General features: G+C 41.0%; 1 protein-coding gene and 1 long non-coding RNA gene across 3 annotated transcripts in view; one reads left to right on the top strand and one right to left on the bottom strand.

The window, feature by feature from the left end:
* The window catches only part of LOC122557705 (uncharacterized), a 117,625-nt gene that overhangs the window by 12,501 nt on the left and 81,679 nt on the right, over positions 1–23,445 (bottom strand). The window lies entirely within an intron of this gene.
* On the top strand, positions 5,403–22,007 carry LOC122557704 (ARL14 effector protein-like). Of its 2 annotated transcripts, none has more exons than XM_043705585.2 (3): positions 5,403–5,508; positions 13,795–13,931; positions 21,341–22,007. In XM_043705585.2, the coding sequence occupies exons 1-3, from the start codon at positions 5,470–5,472 to the stop codon at positions 21,567–21,569; spliced, it is 405 nt and encodes a 134-aa protein (XP_043561520.1). In that variant the 5' UTR covers positions 5,403–5,469; the 3' UTR covers positions 21,570–22,007. The 2 variants fall into 2 exon arrangements, with proteins under 2 accessions (XP_043561520.1, XP_043561519.1); XM_043705584.2 differs by lacking the exon at positions 5,403–5,508 and adding an exon at positions 5,522–5,648.

Below are 23,445 nucleotides of genomic sequence, written 5' to 3'. Positions count from 1 at the left end.
AGGTAATCAGGAAGGCTTATGGAATATTTCATGGGGGTTGGAGTGGGGAAGTCTTTTGGTTTCCCGTATTTAAAGAAAGTTATTATTACATTGGAGGCAATTCAGAGAAAATTTACTAGGATGATACCTGGTATGGAGGGATTATCTTAGGAGCAAAGGTTAAACATGTTGGGATTGTACTCACTGAAATTTAGAAGAATGCAAGGTGACCTCATTGTAACACCACACATTCTTAAGGGGCTTAACAGGGTAAATGCTGAGAGATTGTTTCCCCTTAGTGAAGACTCTAGGACCAGAGGACATAGTCTCAGATAAAAGGAGTATCAATTTAAGATTGAGATCAGGGGTTATTCCTTGTCTCAGAGGGCTGTGCCTCTTTGGAACTCCTTGCCACAGAGAGCTATGGGGACACAATCCTTGTATACATTTAAAGTTGAGATTGATAGCTTCTTGATCAGTCAGGGAATCAAATGTTATGGGAAAATGTGTGAATGTCGAGTCAGTGATGATTCTGTTGACTATCAGAGTGGTCTGGGTGTCTGAACAGCCTACACCTCATTTCTTACATTCTTGTATGAGGATGTAACAAGCAGGAATGGTAAATAAATGTAGTGTAGGTAGATTTCCAAAACAGGATTCAGTAAGTTACCACATAAAAGGTTACTGTACAAGATCAGATTTCTTGGTGTTGAGGGTGATATATTAGTCAAAATAGTGGTCAGGCTAACTATCAGGAAACAGAACTTTGGGATAAATGGATTGTTTTTACTTTGTGGAACTCCACTAGTTACAGTTTGACAGAGATGAGAGCTGAAACATTTACAATTAATGACTTGAGCAAAGGGACTCACTGTGTGGAAGCAAGTTGTAAGGATAATACAAAGAGCTCGAGGGGTATATAGGTTAAGAGCCATGGAGCCATAGAGTTTTATAGCATAGCAACAGGCCCTTTGGTCCATGCTAATCAGATATCCTAAACTGATCTAGTCCCATTTGCCAGCATTTGGCCCATATCTCCCTAAACCCTTCCTATTCATCTCCCCAATGAGATGCCTTTTAAGTGTTAGAATTGTATCTGCCTCATCACTTCTTCTGGCAGCTCATTCCATACATGCACCACCTGCAACGTGAAAACGTTGCCCCTCAGGTACCTTTTAAATCTTTCCTCTTGCAGCAAACCTATGCCCTCTAGTTTTGGACATAGGGAAAAAGACCTTGGCTATTCAGTCTATCCATGTCCTTCATGATGTTTAAAACCTCCATATGGTCACACCTCAGCCTCAGATGCTCCAGGGACAAAAGCCTCAACCTATTCAGCCTCTCCCTATAGCTCAAATGCTCCAATCCCAGCAACAGCTTTGGCAATCTTTTCTGAACTCTTTCAAGTTTTAACAATATCTCTCCCATAGCAAGGAGACCAGAACTGAATACAGTATACTGAAAGTGTACTCACAAAATTGGACAAAATTCGACAAATGGAGTACAATGTGTGAAACTATGGGGTTCTACACATCAAGTTGAAGAGTAGGAAAGCAGAGTATTAAGTTAAATGGTCAGAATTTTTGAGTATTGCTGAAAATAAAACACATTTGATCAAATACTTTTATCTTGCAATTACTAGAATGTTTTGAAAAATTTGCAGACAGAAAAAATATGTACACACAATGTACGAGTTTCAACTCAACAAAACTCTTGCTGGCCTATTTTTCAGGACAATGCCACAACTAAGCAGAGTCCACCTGCTTGCTTAAAGTTTCAACAAAGTCTGGCAGTTAACTACTAATCATCATTAACTAATGCATTCTTCACAGTAACATCTGTACCAATCAGAGTCTGTTTGTGAACCAATCAGCACTTATTCTTTCACATAATATAAATGTTGGTTCTGCACTTCAGTCCCACGCTCCTGATCTTTGGGCACCCGGTACGGAGGAAGGAGGACAGGTCTGAAGACCTCCTCGTGGGTCTGCTCCTGGGCCTGGCCAAACTGGCCATCAACAGGTCCAGGCAGCGGGCCGTGGAGGGGGTCGTTAGGGCCGACTGCCTGCCCCTCTTCCGCGGTTACGTTAGAGCCCGGGTGTCCTTGGAGAAGGAGCACGCGGTGTCGGCCAACACCCTGGAGTTGTTCAGGGAGAGGTGGGCGCCGCAGGGAGTGGAGTGCATCATTTCTCCCTCCAACTCTATTTTGATTTAGTCCCTACCCTCCCCTTCACTGTTTTGATCACACAGCACTGCCCTTTGATGTGAAGGGCAGTGCTTGTCACTGGCCACTCGGGTGTTTTCCTATCTTCCTGGTGGTGGAATTTGAATAAAGATTCGTGCACTTTGTGTCTCTCACTGTGTCTCACACCTGCACACACACACACCATGGGTGCTGGGGATAAAATAAGCACTACCGCACTTAGGTGGTAGTGTGGGGGTTAAAAAAATATATATATATATAAATGTTGGTTCTGCACTTCAGTCCCACGCTCCTGATCTTTGGGCACCCGGTACGGAGGAAGGAGGACAGGTCTGAAGACCTCCTCGTGGGTCTGCTCCTGGGCCTGGCCAAACTGGCCATTAACAGGTCCAGGCAGCGGGCCGTGGAGGGGGTCGTTAGGGCCGACTGCCTGCCCCTCTTCCGCGGTTACGTTAGAGCCCGGGTGTCCTTGGAGAAGGAGCACGCGGTGTCCACCAACACCCTGGAGTTGTTCAGGGAGAGGTGGGCGCCGCAGGGAGTGGAGTGCATCATTTCTCCCTCCAACTCTATTTTGATTTAGTCCCTACCCTCCCCTTCACTGTTTTTGATCACACAGCACTGTCCCTTGATGTGAAGGGCAGTGCTTGTCACTGGCCACCCGGGTGTTTTCCTATCTTCCTGGTGGTGGAAATTGAATAAAGATTCGTGCACTTTGTGTCTTTCACTGTGTCTCACACCTGCACACACACACCATGGGTGCTGGGGATAAAATAAGCACTACCGCTCCTAGGTGGTAGTGTGGGGGTTAAAATAAAAAATAAATAAATAAATAAATATAAATATTGGTTCTTTCTTAAAGTGAGTTTTTTTTTGCAAAATCCTGATGAATGCATGATGAAAACCTTTGACAAAATTTGCTGTTTTTCAGCCTTTCTCAATATTCATATAACTGTACAGAGGTTGCAAATGCTTTTGTGGACAGGAGTCAACATGAAGTACAAAAAAGTTGGCATGCAAGCACACACAGCAAGGTATTAAGAAGGCTGATAAACTGTTGACCTTTACTGCAAGGGGGATGGAGTGTAAAAGCATCAGGAAGTCTTGCTACAACGGTACAGAGTATTGGTGAGACCATACCTGCAGCACTACGAACAGCTTCTGTCTTGTTACTTAAGGAGATATACTTTGTTGGAAACCGTTTCCAAAATGTTCAAATGATTGTTGTCCTATTAGTTTCCAGAAGGTTCAATTGATTGTTGACTTATTAGGAAACATTGAGCAATTTAAGTTCACACTCAATGCAGTATACTCTCCTGAAAGAATCTAGGATGAGGGAACACATTTTAAAAATAGGGAACTTCCCTTTTATGTAATTTAGAGATGAGAAGGAATTTTTCCTCTCAAGAGGGCCATTAGTGTTTGGACTTTTCCCATTGAATAGTGAAGGCTGGGTTAGACAGTTTTTTTGATTGACAATGACATCAAGCATTATGTGGGGTAGACTGAAAAGTGGATTTCAAGCCACAATCAAATCAACCATGACAGTCAGCACTCTGAGCCAAATGGCCTTCCTGTTGCTGTTCCTACTTTCTTATGTTGACATCCTTCATTGATGGTTAAAAGAAAAAGATTTGCATTTCTATAGTGCTTTGCATAACCTTAACAATAATTAAGTGAAGTTGTAGAATCCCTACAGTGTGGAAGCAAGCTATTCAGCCTGTACTGATCCTCCAAAGAGTATCCCACCATGGCCAACCCTACATTTTCCTAATCCACCTTGGCTGCACATCCATGAACACAATAGGCAATTCACCATGACCAATCCACCTGCATATCTTTGGACTGTGGGAGAAAACACAGTTAGACAGTTGCTCAAGGGTGGAATCAAACCCAGGTCACTGGTGCTTGTAGGCAGCAGTACTGACCACTCAGCCACTGTGTCTCCCTAAATCACTGTTGTAATGTTGGAAACGTGGCAGCCAAATTGCATTCAAAAATATCTCCCAACAGCAAAGTGATAATGACTGCACAATTTAAATTGTGGGGGTTTTGGCAGATAAATGTTAGTCAGGTTTCAAAAGACAAATGCAGAAATTTCCAGAAAAAGTCAGTAGGTCTGGCAGCATTAGAAGGATGTGTGTCAATTGCGGAGAAATGGGGTTAGTGCAGATGGACATTTTGGTCGGCATGGACCAGTTTGGGCCAAAGGGCCTGTGTCTGTGCTGTAAGACTCCATGACTCTATGTGCAGAGACATAGCAGAGTTAATGTTTCTGGTCCAGTTCACAACGGACAATTCTCTCCTTGTCTTCAAAGTATTTTCCATAGACTGTTATACATCAATGCAAAGTGACACACACTATCTCAGACAAGAGGCAGCACCTGCTGAGGCTAGCAGGGCTGGGGTGAGATTTGTGCCTAGGACCTTGTGTGTATTACCCACTCTGCCTTGATTTAGTTGTGTAAGTGTCCTTCCTGGATTAGGAGGCTTGGGTTCAGGCCTCCACGAGATATGTGTAATGACATCTTTGAACAAGTTGATTATAAATATATTCACTGACATAGGGTAAGATTAATTTGTAATCCCAACTGTAACCTTCCCTTTCTTCTTCAATGGATTCTAGTTCCTTTGCTGTCAACTATCTCTCCCTTCCTACAAACTTAAAAATCACATAACACCACGTTATAGTCCAACAGATTTATTTGGAAGTACAAGCTTTCGGAGCACTGCTCCTTCCTCAAGTAGTTAGTGGGGCAGGATCATGGGACAGAGAATGTACAGTAAAAGTGTCTATACAACAGCTGCAATGTTTTGAACAAACCTAGATTGCTGTTAAGTCTTTAATTACATTATGGGGATGCAGGTTTTCAGTCATTAATTTGTAAATCCCAGAACTTCTTTCAAGCAGAGACAATTTAAAGTTCAAGCTGCAACACCCACCTACCATCTCACTAATGGATTAGAAACTGCTCTATTGGACATATGTCCTATCAATCAATCGTCAATCTACAGAACGATTGGTCAACATTGCTGTTAATTAGCTCCCGTAAAAACAATGAGCCCGCCTTCCTATGAGCGTGTACCGACGGCTGGGCGTCACCCATTCCGGAGCCGAAATTGACAGTCCGACTGACCAATCAAAGTGTTACTCTGGAGGTCGTACACGCGGATTAGTCTACCGGTTGTCAATCAGCACTGTGGGTGGGTTCATTGCCAGCAGGGGCATTGCGCAGGCGTAGTTGCACCAGCCCATGTGTGTGGCCTAACGGTCGCTGGGTGTGCGGAAAATGCGGAAACTGAAAGGGGAGCTGCGGCCGCTGAAGCAGGTGAGAGGGGGCGGAGCAGAGCGGGACTCATGGAGAGGCAGAGGCCGCAGTCTGCTGACTCCGGCACCAGGAAGCCGGCCGGGATCACTCACAAAAGCAGCAAACCGTCCCAAAGACCCCAGAAGTCATCGCGCAGTAAGGTGACGTTTGTTGCGTTCCCGAGCGAGCGCTAGCCCCCCCCCCCCCCGGGAACCGGGGCAGGTGAGGGCGAAAACCCCGGGGGATCCGGAGTCGCCTCCAACGCCCAGGCCGATCCCAGGCAAACCCGCATCCGCTTCCCTATTGGGGTCACGGACAGGGGACCCCGGGGACCGCCTAGTGTGACAGCCCACCCACCCCTTCCCCCGGGGCCCGGCTGTCTCTGTCAGGGCCCTCCCGGGGCCCGGCTGTCTCTGTCAGGCCCTCCCTCTCTCCCCCCGGGGGGGCCCGGCTGTCTCTGTCAGGCCCTCCCTCTCTCCCCCCCGGGGTGCCCGGCTGTCTCTGTCAGGCCCTCCCTCTCTCCCCCTCTCCCCCCGGGGGGGCCCCGGCTGTCTCTGTCAGGCCCTCCCTCTCTCCCCCCGGGGGGCCCGGCTGTCTCTGTCAGGGCCCTCCCCCCGGGGGCCGGCCAAACTCACCATCCCGCTCTTTCTAGATAAATGACTTTAATCTGTGTTGAGCGAGCAGATCTGTGTCGTCAGATCAGGCTCGAGGGGCCGAATGGCTTACTTCTGCTTCCTGTTCTCATGTTTAATGTTATGGCTTCCTGTTTTATTGCTTACTGATCACGTTTTTTTACTGCGCAAGCAAAGTCAAATCTCCACACTTGATTTTAAAATTGATTTTTAAAATATTGCATTGCACTGTAAGATGCACGTTGCGCCCTACTTGGGGTGATAGTGTAATGACACAGTTACTAAGTTGATATGAGAAGTTTCTAATATCTGAACTGTGCGCCAAACTGCCGCGACTTGTCTCACTTGCACTAGTTTCCTGCATTCACGGCAGTGGCAACTTGCATTTTTAGGTAGCACCTTTTAACATAATAAAAGATCTAAAAACGCTTCAGTGGCAAGTAAGAAGACACAAATTGGCACTGAGCCAAAGGGGACGACAGTAAGTCTGGTGAATGAAGACTATAAGATATAGGAGTGGACGTAAGGCCATTTGGCCCATCAAGTCCGTTGTGCCATTTAATCATGACTGATTGGCATTTCAACTGCACTTACCCACACTCTCCCCGTCGCCCTTATCAATCTCTGCTGTGAATACATTCAATGCCCAAACCTCCACTGCGCTCCATGGCAATGAATTCCACAGGTCCACCACTCTCCTCATTTCCGTTCTAAATTGATCCCGTCTAATTCTAAGGCTGTGCCCACGGGTCTTAGTCTCCCCGCCTAACGGAATCAAATTCCCAGCGTCCTATTTTCTAAGCCATGCATTATCTTGCAAGTTTCTATTAGAGCTCCCCTCAACCTTCTAAACTCTAATGAATACAATCCCAGGATCCTCAGCCGTTCATTGTATGTTAGGCCTACCATTCCAGCTATCATCCATGTGAATCTCTGCTGGACATGCTCCAGTGCCAGTATGTCCTTCATGAGGTGTGGGGCCCAAAGCTGGACACAGTGTTCTAAATGGGGTCTTACTAGTGCTTTATAAAGGTTTGGTCAACGAGATAGGTCTTCATATACATCCTGATGAAGGGAGGTTTATTGAGGGAACATTAAGATTTGGGGCTGAAATGGCTGAAGGCATACCCTCCAGTGGTGGAATAAAAGGAAACAAAACAAAAAAAAGTTACTCCAGATCCTGGAAATCAGAAACAAAACCCAAAATTGTTGGAGAAACTCAGGTCTGGCAGCATCTGTGGAAAGAAGACAGTTAATATTTTCAGAACTGTTTTGGTTTGATTTATTATTATTGTCACATGTACCACGGTATAGTGAAGTTTTGTTTTGTGTGCAGTATAGGCCGATCGTACTATACAACGTGCATAGGTAATAAATCAGAGCAAAGCAAACAATGTTACACCTGCAGAAAAGGTGCACAGAGGGCAAGGTTAACATTAATTTAAAATTTGAGAATTCCATTCAGAAGTCTGGTAGCAGCAAGGAAGAAGCTGTTCATGAATCTATTCGTACATGTACAAACTTGTACATCTTCTGCCTAATTGAAGAGGACATAACCAGGGTGGGAGGGGTCTTTGATTATGTTGGTTGCTTTTCCAACACAGTGGGAAATATGGATGGAAGGCTGGTTTACATGATGGACTAGGCTGTACTCATGACGTTCTGTAGTTTTTTGCGGTCTTGGGAATAGCAGTTGCAAAACCACATGGTAATGCACTCAGAATGTTTTCTGTGTTGCATCTATTAAAAGTTGGTGAGTCTTCATGGACATGCCAAATTTCCTTAGCCTGCTGAGGAATTAGAAGTGTTGTTGTGCTTTCTTCACCATTGCATCAACTTGTTGGTAATCATTACTCCCAGCAGCTTGACACACTCTATTATCTTTTCTTCAGCACCATTGATGCAGGGCAGGAGCATGCCCTCCTGAAGTCACTGACCAGCTCCTTCATATTGCTGATATTGATGGAGAGATTTTTGTCTTTCCACCATGCAACTAAGCTGTCTGTTTCTTTCCTGTATTCTGTCTTGTCATTGATTCACCCTACAATGGTGGTGTTATCAACAACCTTGTAAATGGAGTTGGGGCAGAATTTGGCCACACAGTCATGAGTGTATAAGGGGTATAGTAGGGGGCTGAGTACGCAGCCTTGCAGCGTACTGTTGTTGAGGATTATGGTGGAAAAGGTGTTGTCACCTATTCCTACTGATTGTGGTCTAATGAGTCAGAAAGTTGAGGATCTGATTACGGGGTTGGGGGGTGCCAAGACCTAGATCTCAAGAGTTTAGAGATAAGTTTGTTTGGAATTATGGTGTTGAAGTTGGAACTATATTCAATAAGCAGAAGTCTGACATAAATATTCTTTAGTGAGTTTTGAGAAGATTTGTAGCTCAAGTTGAGATTTTGGATGTAGGTTTGCTCGCTGAGCTTGAAGGTTCATTTCCAGACATTTTGTCACCTTACTAGGGAACATCTTCAGTGGTCCTCAGACGAAGCACTGCTGAAAATTCCTGCTTTCTATTTATATGTTTGGGTTTCTTTGGGTTGGTGATGTTATTTCCTGTGGTGAAGTCACTTCTGGTTTCTTTTCTCAGGGGGGTGGTAGATTGAGTACCGGTTGGAATGCCATGCTTCTAGGAATTTTCATGCATGTCTTTGTTTGGCTTGTCCTCGGACAAGAATTCCAACCATTACTCTATCAACAAACACATTGAGTTAGAACCCATCTACCACCCCCTGAGGAAAGGAACAGGAAGTGACTTCACGACAGGAAATACCATCAAACCTACATCCATAAATATTCTTGTTATGTAGATATTCCAGGGGTGAGTGTGGGTCGACGGAGATGGCATCTGTGCACCTGTTGTGCCGGTTGGTGAATTGCAAACAGACAAGGCAATCTGGAAGGCTGGAGTTGATGTGGACCATGACTAACCTCTCAAAGCACTTCATAATTATGGAGGTCAGAACTACCATGTGGTAGTCATTGAAGCGTGCTGCTTGATCTTTCTTTGGCACCGGGATGGTGGTGGTCTTGAAGCAGTTGGGGACTTTAGAGGGTAATAAGGAGAGGTTAAAGATCTCAGTGAAAACTCCTGCCAGCTGGTCTGCAAACAATCCAAGTGCAAGGTCAGGAACTCCATCCAGCTGGATTGCTGGTTCTGAAGAAGGGTCACTGGACCCAAAACGTTAATTATGCTTTCTCTCCACAGATGTTGCCAGACCTGCTGAGTTTTTCCAGCAATTTCTGATCATTGTAAAGGAAATGGGTAATGTTCAAAAAACCAGTATTGAAATACAGCAGGCATCTTGAAGCACTGTAGAGCTGAACAATGTTACAGAAATGGGGAGGAGGAATGTGTCATGGAGATGTGTTAACATCAAATTGAGTGTTTTGAAGTCAAGGTGTTTGTGGACTGCGAATCTGTGAGAGATGAGTATATAGGGTTGTGAGAGCTTGAGTACCTAAAATTAGATTGTGTAATTTGGACAATTCCAAAAATGCTGAGACATTTGTAGGTGTTCCTTTGGTTATGGCTGCATAGGTAAGAATGGAACCCTGTGAGAATAACCCCAATCAGCTTACATTGGAGACAAATTGTACATTTTGGCAAAGGCTGCAGAGAAGTCAAGAACAAATAAGTGAAAGTGCACAGCAGTTAAAGGATTTTTTTAAACTTTGTTTATGGCCACGTCATTGCTGTGCTAGTGGAAATCCGTCATGGAACTGAGGATAAGATAGGTATAAATTAGGCATTTTCGAGGGCATTGGAAAGCATCAGAAGGTCAGATATGGAAATAACTTGTGAAGATAGAAGTGAAGAGCTTTTAAAAGGAGATAATAGTGAAATTTTTGAACCGGATTAGGACACCATATAAAGATGGGATGATACTTAGAATATAGTTGAAGCCAGGAAGGAATGCAGCAGACTGGCTATATGATTGAGAGAATAGACAGTAGGCCATGTGGACAGAATGAGGGCTAAGAAATCTTGAGAAATATTTAGGATCATGCCTAGAAGGAATGTGTGTTTGACAAGGAGGTGGGCACCCCTTGTAAGACGTTTAGTTTGAGAATGGGGAGAGATGGCAAAGATGTTATTATATTCCTGTTTATAATTTATTTATTTTATGACCAGGGATGGTGTTTGACTTCAGAGTTACTCATGTTGGGGCTGGCAATGGTATTAAAATTGGCACTTGATAGGTTTTGACAATTGCTATACTATTATTAATATGCTGGATGTAGCAAAATCACTGATCTTTGTTTTATTTGCATTCTAAATGTGGATTTATTGTAGAACTGGTTGATAGGAAGTTTGTACAGATATAAGGATTTTTTCGATAGGCTATTAGATTGTATTGAAGCTTTTAAGAAAGAGATGTGCATCGATTAAATCTGGTAATCAATGAACCATGAGAATGTGTCTCAACAATTGAGAGGATAAAAAAATTGCTTTCTCTCTGAAGTGAAAGCACAAATGTATTGAAATAATGTATTTTAATTTTTCCCCCTATGTGATTATAAATTATATGGAAATAATATTTAGAAAAGTGTTAGGAGAACTTTTTTGTTGAGTACAAAGTTGCACTGACTCTCCCTGTTCTTGCCTGTGTTTAAAAGTTTATGGGAAAATTGTCCCTTTTTTAAATTTCTCTAAAATTATTTTAACTGGATTCTTCTTAAAACGCTTTTCTTAATTATTTAAATTATTGCAGTAATCCATTTACTGGTGGCATCGCTTCTAAATCAACCCAAGTATTCAGGAATTGCTGGTAAGTTAAGCTTGAATTTGAAATTGATCTGAAACTTGAGGTGTGACAAGAACTGGGACTAGCATGCTGCATCTTTTTGTGGGTTAACACGCAATTTCAACCAAATGTCCTGTGCTGTGACTTAATCGGCAAGGTACTCTGTTTTATTCAGTCTTTGTGTAGGTTGGTGCGGCGGTGTTGTAGCTTTGTTAGTCATTTGTCTGAAGTTGACTCCTGGTATATTTCTCTCAACATTAAGGAATAGTGGGTATCAAAGCTATGGAAAACGCATGAAGATTTAAGGGTGAGGTGTTAGAGGAACTAAGGCCTGATGCAGGTTAAGGGAAGGTCTTGTGGAAATCTTCAAAATTATATAATATGTCTCAGATTTGAACCAAATTTTAACCAAAGTCATGGGTACCATCCTCTGTGACTGACAAAGATAACCTCTTCCTCCTCTATTCTTCTGGACCTGTCTACAGCCTTTGCGACAGTTGACCTTATTCCACCAGTATTGTTCCATTGTCATCCAGCTCAATGGCACTGCTGTCCTTGTTTCATTCCCTGCTATCTGATTGTAACTAGAGTATCATTTGCAGTGACATTTGAATCCTGAATCCACACTATTATGTCTTGTATGTTCCAAAGATTATCTTTAGTCCCTGCCTGTTTTTGTCACTTGGTGACACCATCTGAAAACACGAAGTTAGCTTCCGCATGTTTGGTGTGTTGATTTTAGGGGATTCACACTCTGTACAAATTGTCGAGTTCTGTGGATCAGGAGCACACAGAAACAATGGGTCCATTTGGGCAGTCCTGTTTGTGAATTTTGGGAAGGAGGTTGAAGCAGGCTGTGTGGGGTTGCAGGACCTTGAGCTTGGAGGCAGTGCGCAGTCCGGTGATCTTTTTCTCACTGCCTCTGAGCTTACGGTCCCCGGACACCACACAGCCTGCACCTACCTCCTTTCCAGTGTCCACAGAAGTTGCCAGACCTCCTGAATTTCTCCAGCAAATTCTGTTTTTGTTTCAGATTTCCAGCCATCACAGTTCTTTTGGTTTTTATTCAACCTGATGAGAACTGTCTCATCAAGGCCTACTTGATGAGAACTGCCATCTGACAGAATTCTCCTCTGCTCTGAGAATGTACTGTTAGGTTACTTACGTGGAGGTAACTTGTGCTGTGTCAATCAATTGTCTGAACCTTTTTGCCATTGGCAATGGGACAGCTACTCGTGGCATTGGATAAGTGTTATCCTCTTGATTACCTTCATCTGAGGGTTCATAAATCATTCTTATTAAAACCAAATGCCGTATTTTCAAAAACAACACTGCTGGACTGTTTTTGGCAACCGTTAAACTGTTGATGTTAGTGCAATGGGGAATCATGACATTTGTTTTTTGCCTTTAGTTTTCATCTGCTAGAATTTTGGCAAGTTAGTTATTGCTGTAATAGTTGTTAAATAAAATCTCATGTTACATTGTAGATACTAGTAAAATTCAGTTTTTAAGGCACTACAATATTCAACAGCTGATGACACCCAACTGTACGTCACCAGAAACACACTCACCTCCTGCACTGTTGCGAGGCTATTCATCAGCTTATCAAATATCCACTACTGATATGACATTCCTGATGAAGGGCTTTTGCCCGAACTGTCAACTCTCCTGCTCCTCTGATGCTGCCTGACCTGCTCTGCTTTTCCAGCACCTCACTTTTTGACTCACATTACAGTACTGTGAATCCAAAATTGCATCTAGGCCAGACCAGGTAAGCTAGGCAGATTTGCTTCTCTAAAGTGAGCCAGATGGGTTTTCACAACAATGGATGATAGTTTTATGATTGTGATTACTGAGATTACTTAGTTCCAGATTTTCACTGAATTTAAATTTCACCAGCTGCTAAAGAATAATCCTGGATTCTCAGTTACAGTCCAGCAGAATTGCCACCACGCCACCTTGGGGAAAAGCAAGATACCATAAGTTAAGACTAGCACCAAAATATTGAAGGTTATTCAGGAAAAAAAAATTGACTTGCCATGTGAAGGATTTTGAGACATGGAATGCCCCTCAAGAATTAATGAAACCATAATATTATTGAATAGAGGAGTAAATAAATATCTGAAAATCAAAGTGTTAGAGTATGCAGGAGAATGGGGCTAAGTGGGAAATTTGTTGAGACTGAGAGCTGAATCGTCTTTGTTTTGTAAAATGTTTTTGTGCATGGGGAAGATACTAGTTGAGGGATTCAAATGTTCTCAAAAACAAGATTGAGCATTCACAACCGGATGAACCTGAGAATGGATTCCTACTTCTGTGACCCGTTGTGTGAAGTTTGTTATTCACACTGGGAGGGTGCAACGTCTGACAGCTTGCATTTTTTCAGACTCCTAAAATGTTTCAAAAGAAGAAAGCTAATGCAATGAAATCCCTGAACATGTGGGCCACTTGTCCAATTTAAGATGAAAGAAATTGCACCTTTTTCTCAAGGTGATCTATACATTAAAGGAAACTGTTTTTCTGCAAAATTTCCCTGGATTTGCTATGCACTTGCTATCAATTATACTGTTTTAACAAGCTTAGAGATTAGGTTAATGTAAAAGGTTTGAGAGTATTTACTAACTAATACTAGGGACATTTTCAAACTTAGTTTGCAGAAGTTTAGAAAATGGGCAGCTACTGACTTTTAGCAAGGGGATGTGATGTGTTGTGATAGCAAAGATTGGTGAAAGACAAAGAGCTGGGACCAATAAAGAAAACTATATCGAGCTGCTGGATTGTATGCACGCTATTGGGCGCAACCAAATTGTTCGTTCATAAATATAGGTTTGTTATTTGCCATTTCTCAAATCTTGGTGGAGAAAAAGATGCAAATTGTCATTGTACAGATAATGTATATCTGTTGGCCTTTTTGAAATTTCCTAGGCACGAACCACAAAAACACTCAGGTCCCTCCAGTTTGCTAATCCTGGCCGTCAGATTACAGAGTTCACGCCAGAAGCCAGTCGGAGAGAGAAACGCAAGCAACAGACAAAGCCACCAAGTCAGTCTAATGCAGATAGGTAATGTATTTGTGGTGTATTTGAAAATTGAGAAATAAAGTTGAGTACACATAGAGTGCAATCTGGATCCACCAGTTCATAGCTATTGAATTGAGGGAGCTGAATGATTTTACAATTTCACTTTCACTCAATGGTTAGGAAAATTGATATATGATTGTGAATACAGTGGTTTTTAAATCTTCCATGAGGTTGGAGGGGGGCTGCAACTGTTAGGACACAGCTCTTTGCCGGAATTCTGCAAGAATGCTTCAGTTACTTTTGAGAAGCAAAATGTAAATAAATGTGTTAGAGAACACCAAAAATGTTTTTAAAAATTGTAACGACCATATGTGCAGAAAAATGAACTATAAAATGCCCTTGGGGTTTCTGTTCAGTTTCCAAAGGTCTTTGTGGGCTTAAGTTTGAAAAACTTTTGACTCAGCCTTTCTGTACTTGATGCTGTTCACTTTTCTAGGAATCATCAAATGGATTGTGGTCTGTGTATTGTATGATGGCTCTTCCATTTTTGTAAAGTCCCTCCATAATTCTGTCTACATCACCAGTGATTAGCTGTTGCCTGGTTTGGTCAGCCTCTGACAAGTTACTGGAGCATTTTAAACCCAAAATTCAACAATCTTCTACTGATCTAGGACATTTGGGTGCCAAAGCTAGTTGCCTCTGATTTGGCCTCCTTAACCCACCCACCTCCAATGGCTTTGTCTTGATTGTATTTATGGGTTTTCGGGCAGTTTGAATATGTTCAAATTGGGGTAGGTAACAATCTTTCTGTTTAACTCCTGTTTAATCAGTTTCATTGGCTATTCTGGGATCTTACCAAACCATTTCCCCATGATATAGTTTAATTTTCTCTTTATCATTTATACTTCCATATTCTGCACCTTTGGCCAGAAAACTTGTTTTTTCTCTCTTACTCTATGTTAACGCTGTATCTCTCTTTCTGCTGAAATTCAAGCTCTAATCTCCTGCTTTCTGGCTCTGTCAGCCACTTAGTCACTTGGGCAATTATTCTTGGTGCAGTACTTCAAGCAGATTTTGGGTCTGACTCTCCTATCTGTTCTGCATGGGGACTAAGGTCAAAATACCCAAAATATATCTGGAATCACTTCAGGAGGTTCTTTCACCTGTGTTTTCCCAGCGATAAATTACAATGATCCTCGATGTAGAGAAGCTGACATTTCAGTGGTTTGTTTTTCCTTTCCTATACTGTCCTTTGTAGCACCATTTTCCATCTTGATATAAAACAATATTAAGAGAATTTGCTAAGGTGCTTATACTCGTAAAAATAATTATAGTAACTGACTTTTTCTCTTGGCTTCCAGTTAGTTACTTTTATTAATCTATTCAAGTTTATTTCTTACATTTAGACTGGTCAGAGTTTATTTATATTGGTCAAATCGGACTCACTTGCCATGTGTCCTGAGTCTAATTTGAGGCCCTAGTCTCTGTTACAGAAAAACAACTGTGAGGTGAATTCAATTATTTTTATTGTTCCCCTCTTCTACCATGGCAGAGGTAGTTTTCAATTTCCTTACTTATTGTTCTTTTTCTTTTAAATAGGTGGTGGTGTGTTTCCCCAAGCTGTGTTTGTGAAGTCCAATTTAAAAATGACCCTTAGCAATTTCCTTTGTGTAAAAACAAAAATGTAGAATTTATTAACACATTCACAGCCCAATGTAATGGTTTGCAACGCATGTTCACATGCATACATGCTCATCCAAGGAAGAAAGAAATAGAAGAGAAGGGAGAGAGTTGCAAATTAGGAATTGTGTACAATCAAAGATACTGTCAAGAGGTCACATGAATTTGAGTGCAGTAATTCAATGTCCACTGACAATCTCTTTTTATTGGTAATGGAGAAAATTCCTTTTGGACTACCAATACAGTTAAATTGCTGGTAAAGGTGCATTGGTTGTAAATTGTTTCACTTAAGTGGTGAAATACAGATATTCCACCCCTCACTCCGACCAGAAGTTAGACTTTTGAGTGATTTGAAATTAGAGGTAGTTTATGCAACGTTCTCTTTTGGTGTTATAAGCAGGTTGATGAAAACAGTCAAAGGTGTATTAGAGCTGGTCAAAACCCAGCAGTTGCACTTGAGGCTTGGGTTTTGATTAGCTTGCTTAGTTAATGAGGTTGCTTTTGATGTCCTCTTGTCCAAACCTATTAAGATAATAGGTTTACTTACTTTTACTTACTCCAAACTTCCTTTTGAGCTAATCTTGTTATGGGGACCTGTTATCTGGGGTTCCTGTGTGTTGCCTAGGCGGTCATAAACATGGGAGAAGTGACATTCCAGAGAGATAGTGAGTTTGCTTTTCTCCTGGTAATTGCTGTAATTTCTAGAAGCGGCCAACTTGCCCATTCAGTATTTGCTAGTAGTCATTTTAAGTTCAGAGGAAGTCTTTATTTTTAAATAAAGTAATTTAAACAAAGTGATATAGTTTTAACAAGACAATTTACAATCTCTTTTCCTGTCCTCTGGACATTATGGAATATTTTGTATCTTCTACAATCTAAGTGAATTACCTGGCTAGTTTGGTTATTCATCTTATTGTAGCACTTTTTTTCTTTTTGAGGATCTTGTAAGGCATACACAATAAACTGGAGCAGCTTTGTGATTAATGAGATCCCAATCAAAAGTGCTAGTTCCTGTCTTGTTATTTCCAACCCACAATTTCTCCCTTAGGTTATTGTGCACAGCCAGCTAAGTTAAAAATCTCATTACCTACATTGTGTTTGGTTTCTCTAAAACTGAAATAATATATTATTTGTTTTAACATACATATTTAACTGGCCTTCAGGTGGTCCTGTTCAGCTAAACATTTTTCTTTTAATTGCTTTTTTCCTGAACCAGTTTGTATTCAGGCAGTTATATTTCCGAATGTGTTTGCAATCTTTGAATTAAGAACCCTATGTAAGTATTTCTTTAACATTTAATGTACTCCATCCTGTGCTCAGATTCCATTTTGAGATGGAATATTCAAATACACTCCCTTTTGCCAACTTCCTTTCATTCAGTTGAGAAATCTAATGGCTTTCCTATATTTTCTGCAAGCCTACCTTCACCAATCAATTCATACACTAGGCTTTGTATAGCCAATAATGTTACAGGGATTTAGTCATTTGTTCACCTTGCTTGGTGCAGGCATGGAGCAAGACAGTGATATCCTGATCAGATCATTGTTTGCTGTGTATTACGCAAACTCACAGGCCAAAGATCCTCACTTTTGAATCTGAAATTTGCCTGATTTACCCTGAAAGGCAGCATGCTCAAATTTTAACAAGTTTTGCCAGCCATATCATAATGCTACTATGCAATGAGGAAATGCATTATATTCCATTAATAAGATGCTGCTGCTCAGACAGTTGAACAGCATTGTGTATGCATTTCATTGCTGCTATTATGCGAGTATGTCTGCCATTTACTTCAACAATTGGCTGATCAGATCAGATGAGTTCGAATAGCAGCAGAAAGACTAGACTCAACCACTTCACACTTAGAAAACCCAAACCAAAATGTCTGCTGTTAGATGTGACTGCACTGTTAAGTGCACTAATAGTTACATGAACAATTTTCAGCAATATAGATTGAAATTCCAACACTGTTTACTAGATTGTTTCTAGTTCCTTTTGTGTCCTCTTCCCCAATCAGAAACAGATTTTGTTTTCTGAGTCTAACCAAAGAAAAAGATTTCTTTTTGCTTTCTGTTTCTGGATCTTGATCTTGTGCTAAAGCTAATTTAGTGACAGTCAATGTAGGGTTGAAAACCAGTAATGACAGTCTAACTGCACATTGGCAGGGGAAGTTAGATAATGTTGAAGTTACTTTTATGGAGAAAGAGGATTATCTTTACAATGTCCAAAAATATTAACGTTGGTGGAAACCTCTTTGCAAAGAAATCTCCAAAGCGAGAAGAGTAAGAAATTTACAAATACATGAGGTGAATTCATTGAAATATGTCAAACTTCTTAAAAGGCTTGATAGCGTTGATGCTGGATTGCTGTTTTTTATTATTGGAAAGTCTAGAATTTGCTGTGGTTGGGGGGGGGGGGGGACGGTATAGTGCGGCGGTGGCAGAGGGCACTAGTCTTGGGATATGAAATTGGCTATTGAGGACTGAGAGAAGGAGGCATTTCTTCACTGAAGGATGTGAGTATTCAAAATTCTCAACCTTGACAATACTTTGTTTTGACACATAAATTGATGGTTGAGTGACAGTAGTGTAGAAGATCAGCCATGATTTTATTAGCGGAGGGAATTTGAGCCTTACCTATGTCAAGCATTCCTTTGGTTAACAAAACATCAAGGGATATTTTAATGACTGATTTAATTCTTGTGATTGAATGGAGTATTAGCAATTGTGCTTTATAACTTAATTTTAAATTTCATTGTCCATCAAATGTCAGTTGCATACAATTAATTATAGATACAGAAGCTGTCACGCCAGTTCTATTGTATCATGAGATTGACATGATAGAATCTTAATTCCCAACACAAGCAAGTGTCTTATAACATCAGGTCGGTTGTTGTACAGGACAATGAAAACTTTATCTGTCAGATTTCTGCACTAGCGTTTGATAGTCTTTTGGCTTTCATAACTATTTCCCCTCTTTGTAACAAATTCCATGTCCTCTGCTTCTCAATTCAATTCCTTTTGAACATACGACTGAGGAGTAGGCCATTTGGCTCCTTGGACCTGCTCCACCATTCAATCAGATCATAGCTGACAGCTTTTGTTTTGAATTCCATATACCCATCTTCCATGTTTCTCAATAACATCTAACCTGATATTACACACAGGCTACTTACGTGTAATTTATTGGGTAGTGTCTCCTAAGTCCACGAGCTTCATCTTTGAGGAGGTTGAATCATCACCACCTCCAGGTTTCCCTTCCAAGATTGATTACATTCTAAAGAGGATCTGGCCTCTGAATCAGAATCATGGAATTTCTCATCTAGCAGCATTGTGGGAGCACTTTTACTATGTGAACTGCTGTGGTTCATAAGGCACCTCAATACTACCACTACTTCAATATTGTCTTTGGACAATAAATTCTGTTTTGCTGGTGCTGTCCCTAGAATGAATATCAAAATTAGGGTAACTACATCTGTGTGCTCAATCATTCTTAGGTTTTTAATTAATTTGAAAACAAACTGATGAAATGAAACTACTATTAATTAAATTCAGTGTTTATCCCTTTTCTAAAAATCAAAGGTGATCAACTGTCATTTGTATTGTGCATCTTTATTAAATTCGTAACTGGACAACAGTAAAATTATTTTTCATGAAACTGCAATGTTCTGATCAAACTGCATCTTGACCATTGTTAAATTTTGAACTCCAAGATGCAAAGGAAAATTGAAGCAATATAGGTAAGTGGTACCATAAAATTGGCCTCTAACACTAGAGGATTGTTTCATTGAGGGAAATCAGTTCACTTCAGTTGCTGGATTGTTGGTTTACAGAGCAATGTGATGACAACAGCATGGGTTCAATTCCCATTACCGGTTTGAGGTTACCATGAAAGACTCCTTCTCAACCTCTTCCCTCGCCTAAGGTCTGATGGCCCTCAGGTTAAATCACCACCAGTCACTTCTTTCTCTCATTAGAGAGCAGCCCCAATGGTCTGGTAAGACTATGGTGAAACAACATCTTTCTGAGACTGGTTTGTTTGTTTGTTTGTTTAACTTTGGATTAAAAGTGCAGATTTGCTATGGTCGTGACTCTACTTTAAATGTTCGGAACTCAAAAGAAACAGCGATGGTTGAATGAAGGAACATTGGTTCTTACTGGTTACAAACTAAACTTGCACTATTGCAAAGAATTTCTTTGCAGAGTTGGAATAAATTTCTCTGTAGTTCATTGGCAGTAAAAGTTCTGGTTCTTCAGTTGCTAGTTAAATACTGTGATATAAGATAGCCCTTTCTGTATGAGGAGCAATGATAGGCAGAATAGGCTTCTGATTTTGTATTTCTGAAAACAATATATAGGAATTTGCTGCATGCATTTTGTAAGGTTTGAAAATTTGGGCTGGAATTGAGTGTGCCCTAAATGGAGTAGGGTATTTGAGAGTTTATTTTCATGCTTGATACAGAACTGGCTTGAAGGTAAAAGACAGTGGTGGTGGAGGGTTGCTTTTCAGACTGGAGGGCTGTGACCTGTGGTGTGCCACAAGGAAATGTGCTGGGTCCATTGGTTTTCGTCAGAAATGATTTGGAGGTGAACGTGGGAGGTATGGTTAATAAGTTTGTAGATGACACCAAAATTGGAGGATGAGTGGACAGTAAAAAAGGTTACCTTTTGATCAGATGGGCCAGTGGGCTGAGGAGTGGCAGATGGAGTTTAATTTAGATAAATGTGAGGTGCTGCATTTTGGCAAGGCAAGCCAGTGCAGGACTTATACACTTAATGGTAAGGTCCTGGAGAGTGGTGTTGAACAAAAAGACCTGGAGTCCAGGTTCACAGTTCCTTGAAAGTGGAGTCACAGGTAAATAGGATAGCGAAGAAGGCGTTTAGTATACTTGCCTTTATTGGTCAGAGCATTGAGTATAGGTGTTGGGAGGTCATATTGCGTCCATACAGGACAATGGTTAGGCCACTTTTGGAATACTGTGTGCATTTTTGTACTCCCTGCTATAGGAAGGATGTTGTGAAACTTGAAAGGGTTCAGAAAAGATTTACAGGGATGTTGCCAGGGTTGGAGGGTTTGAGCTATAGGGAGAAGCTGAAAACACTGGGACTATTTTCCCTGGAGTATCGGAGGCTGAGGGGTGATGACCTTATGGAGGTTAAAGATCATGAGGGGTACGGATATGGTAAATAGACAAGATCTTTTCCCTGGGGTAGAGGAGTCCAAAACTGGAGGGTATAGGCTTATGAGAGGGGAAAGCTTGAAAAGGGACCTCAGGGATACCTGAGTAGTAAAGGTATGGAATGCTTTGCCTGCTACGGTAGTAGATTCACCAAGTTTAAGTGCATTTAAGTCGTCATTGGACAGGCATATGGATGTACAAGGAATAGTGTAGGTGGGATGGGCTTCAGATTAGTATGACAGGGCGGCGCAACATCAATGGCCAAAGGGCCTGTACTGCGCTGTAATGTTCTGTTTCACGCAGAGGGTGATGCACGGATGGAATGAGCCGCCAGAGGAAATGGTAGAAGCTGTTACAATTACAATATTTAAAAGGCATCTGGATGGTGATATGGGCCAAATGCTGGAAAATGGGACTAGATTAATTTAGGATATCTGGCTGGCATGGACAAGTTTGACCATAGGGTCTGTTTCCGTTCTGTATATCTCTGACTCTATAATCTGGGGAAAAACAATTACTCCGGTTTATGTAACAAAGTTACTTTCTGTTGCAGTATGATAATCTGATAACTCCGATTGACTATTTGTTCTTTCAGGCAAACAATGCCAATAAAAAGCAAGGTTTATGACAGTCAAGGCCTCCTCATCTGTAGCAGGATGGATCGGTGTGATTGCTTGGATGAGGATTGTTTGGGCTGCTTCTACCCCTGCCCTAACTGTGGCTCCCAAAAATGTGGAGTTGAATGTCGCTGTGACCGCAAGTGGTTGTACGAACAAATTGAAATTGAAGGTGGTGAGGTAATTCGCAATAAAAACGTGAACTAAGCTTTTGAAGATTTTTGAAAGATATTTTTATTTATAACTCTAAACTAGAATGTGCCATTTCCCTCTGTGATCATTTAGGAATGTAGACTTGTCAAAGTATTGGTTCGAGGAACCAAGGTTCGTTCCAGTGAGGGGATACCAATTGCAAATCTTAAAATGTATACTTATATTTAAAATGTTCTAAGATTAAAACATTAAAAATGTATGATCAACAGTGTTAAATACAGTATGCTGTAAGTGCGAATGTTGGCTGGAGAATTGTATTTTATCTACTTTGAATTAACACGTTCACTTTTTAAGCAATAAATCCTACTTTTATTGGTTACTTTGTTTACTTTAAATTACTGGATAATTAAAAAAGATCAGTGCAAAATTAAATTATGTCTAAACTGTATCCATGTATTAACTGTAAATAAAACTCATTCCTTTCTCATAGCATTTTTGCTTCTTAATTAATAGACATTACCTGTGTGGTGCCTGATGCTATTTACGTGCTTGCTTTTTTAAAAGCAGGGATTACTCATTTTAGGGTATGAGTTTAGGGTAGCAGGCCCATGATTTTTTTGTGGTTAAAATAGTGTTTCTCTTGAAGCATGACATCCTTAAATCACCATTGCATGCCTTTCTATCCCTTTCATACCATATTCACTCCTTCCATTCCCCCTCTCAGTCTGGAGGAGGGCCTCTGGATTTTCCCAGCTACCCACCTTGAAGTTGAAATTCCATTGATATCTTTATTTGACTATCAGCTTTGTTTACTAAGTGCTCTTGTGATGACTTTGTGATATTTAATTAGATTACAGGTTTTATAGGAACAAGAGTAGACCATCAAGCATGCCCTGCCATTTAATAGGATCATGACTGATCAAATACTTCAATGTCTTTTACCTATGCAATTCACATGACTGTATGTCATTGGTAATCAATTTCAATAGTCAATTCCTGTCTGAAACAGACTCCAACGCTACGTTAGAGAATTCCAAAGGTTCACAAACAGCAGAGTAATAAAATTCTTAGCTTCAACTCAGGTGGCATCTCCCTTAGTTGTAAATTGTGTCCCCTAGCTCTAGACTCTCAAACCATCTTAGTTGCATCTAACCTTTGTGTTTGTGAGTTTCAATATAATCACTCCTCATTCTTCAAAACTCCCATGAATATAGGCCCAATGTGCCCCTTTTTCCTTCTAGGGTAGTCCCCACCATCCCTAGAACTATTTTTGTGAACCTATATAAGATTTTGTAAGTGAACACTTGAGAAATGCATGCAGATTTAAGAATGCCTTAGTATGTGGCAGGTGATTGACTTTGTGGGGAAATACCTAGTTTACTCATTTGATCATTTAACAATAGACATTTGAGGGGCCACGGCACGGCTGATGTATACATAGGTGTAGTGACTTCTGAAGATGTCACCGGAGGTTGGTGTATAAATGAGAAATGTGGCCAAGGATGGTGTTACATAAGGTAATAATCCCAAAAAGGATAAATTGTGAAGAATGCATAGTTATAGATATTTTCTAATCAACCTGTTCAGAGATATTAGTATATCCCTCTGGTGCAGATGGGTCTTGAACCAAGGCTTCCTAGTCCACAGGTGAGGACACTGCCACTTATCACAAGAGCCCCATTTCACCAATATCTAACCATACTTAACTGCTATAGTGATAAGCTACATTTTGTTTTAAAAAAACATTTCTTGTTAAGAGGCAAAAGTAGTTGATCACCTTCCTCAGGATCGGTCATTAGCATTCTACTAAATGCAAGTGGTAGTATCTCTACCTCTGAGCCAGAAGGCTCAGTTTTGAAGCCCACTTGCTCCACAGGTGGGTCAGAACATCTCTGAACAGGTTGTTGAGAAATATATTCTACTATGCACA

Source organism: Chiloscyllium plagiosum, unplaced genomic scaffold (genome assembly GCF_037043375.1).
Source record: "Chiloscyllium plagiosum isolate Xiang-an unplaced genomic scaffold, Cpla_swu_hap1 HiC_scaffold_18, whole genome shotgun sequence".
In the NCBI taxonomy this organism is placed as follows: Eukaryota; Metazoa; Chordata; class Chondrichthyes; order Orectolobiformes; family Hemiscylliidae; genus Chiloscyllium; species Chiloscyllium plagiosum.
Note: the sequence above shows the minus strand (reverse complement) of the source record. Positions and strands in the feature narration are given on the sequence as shown.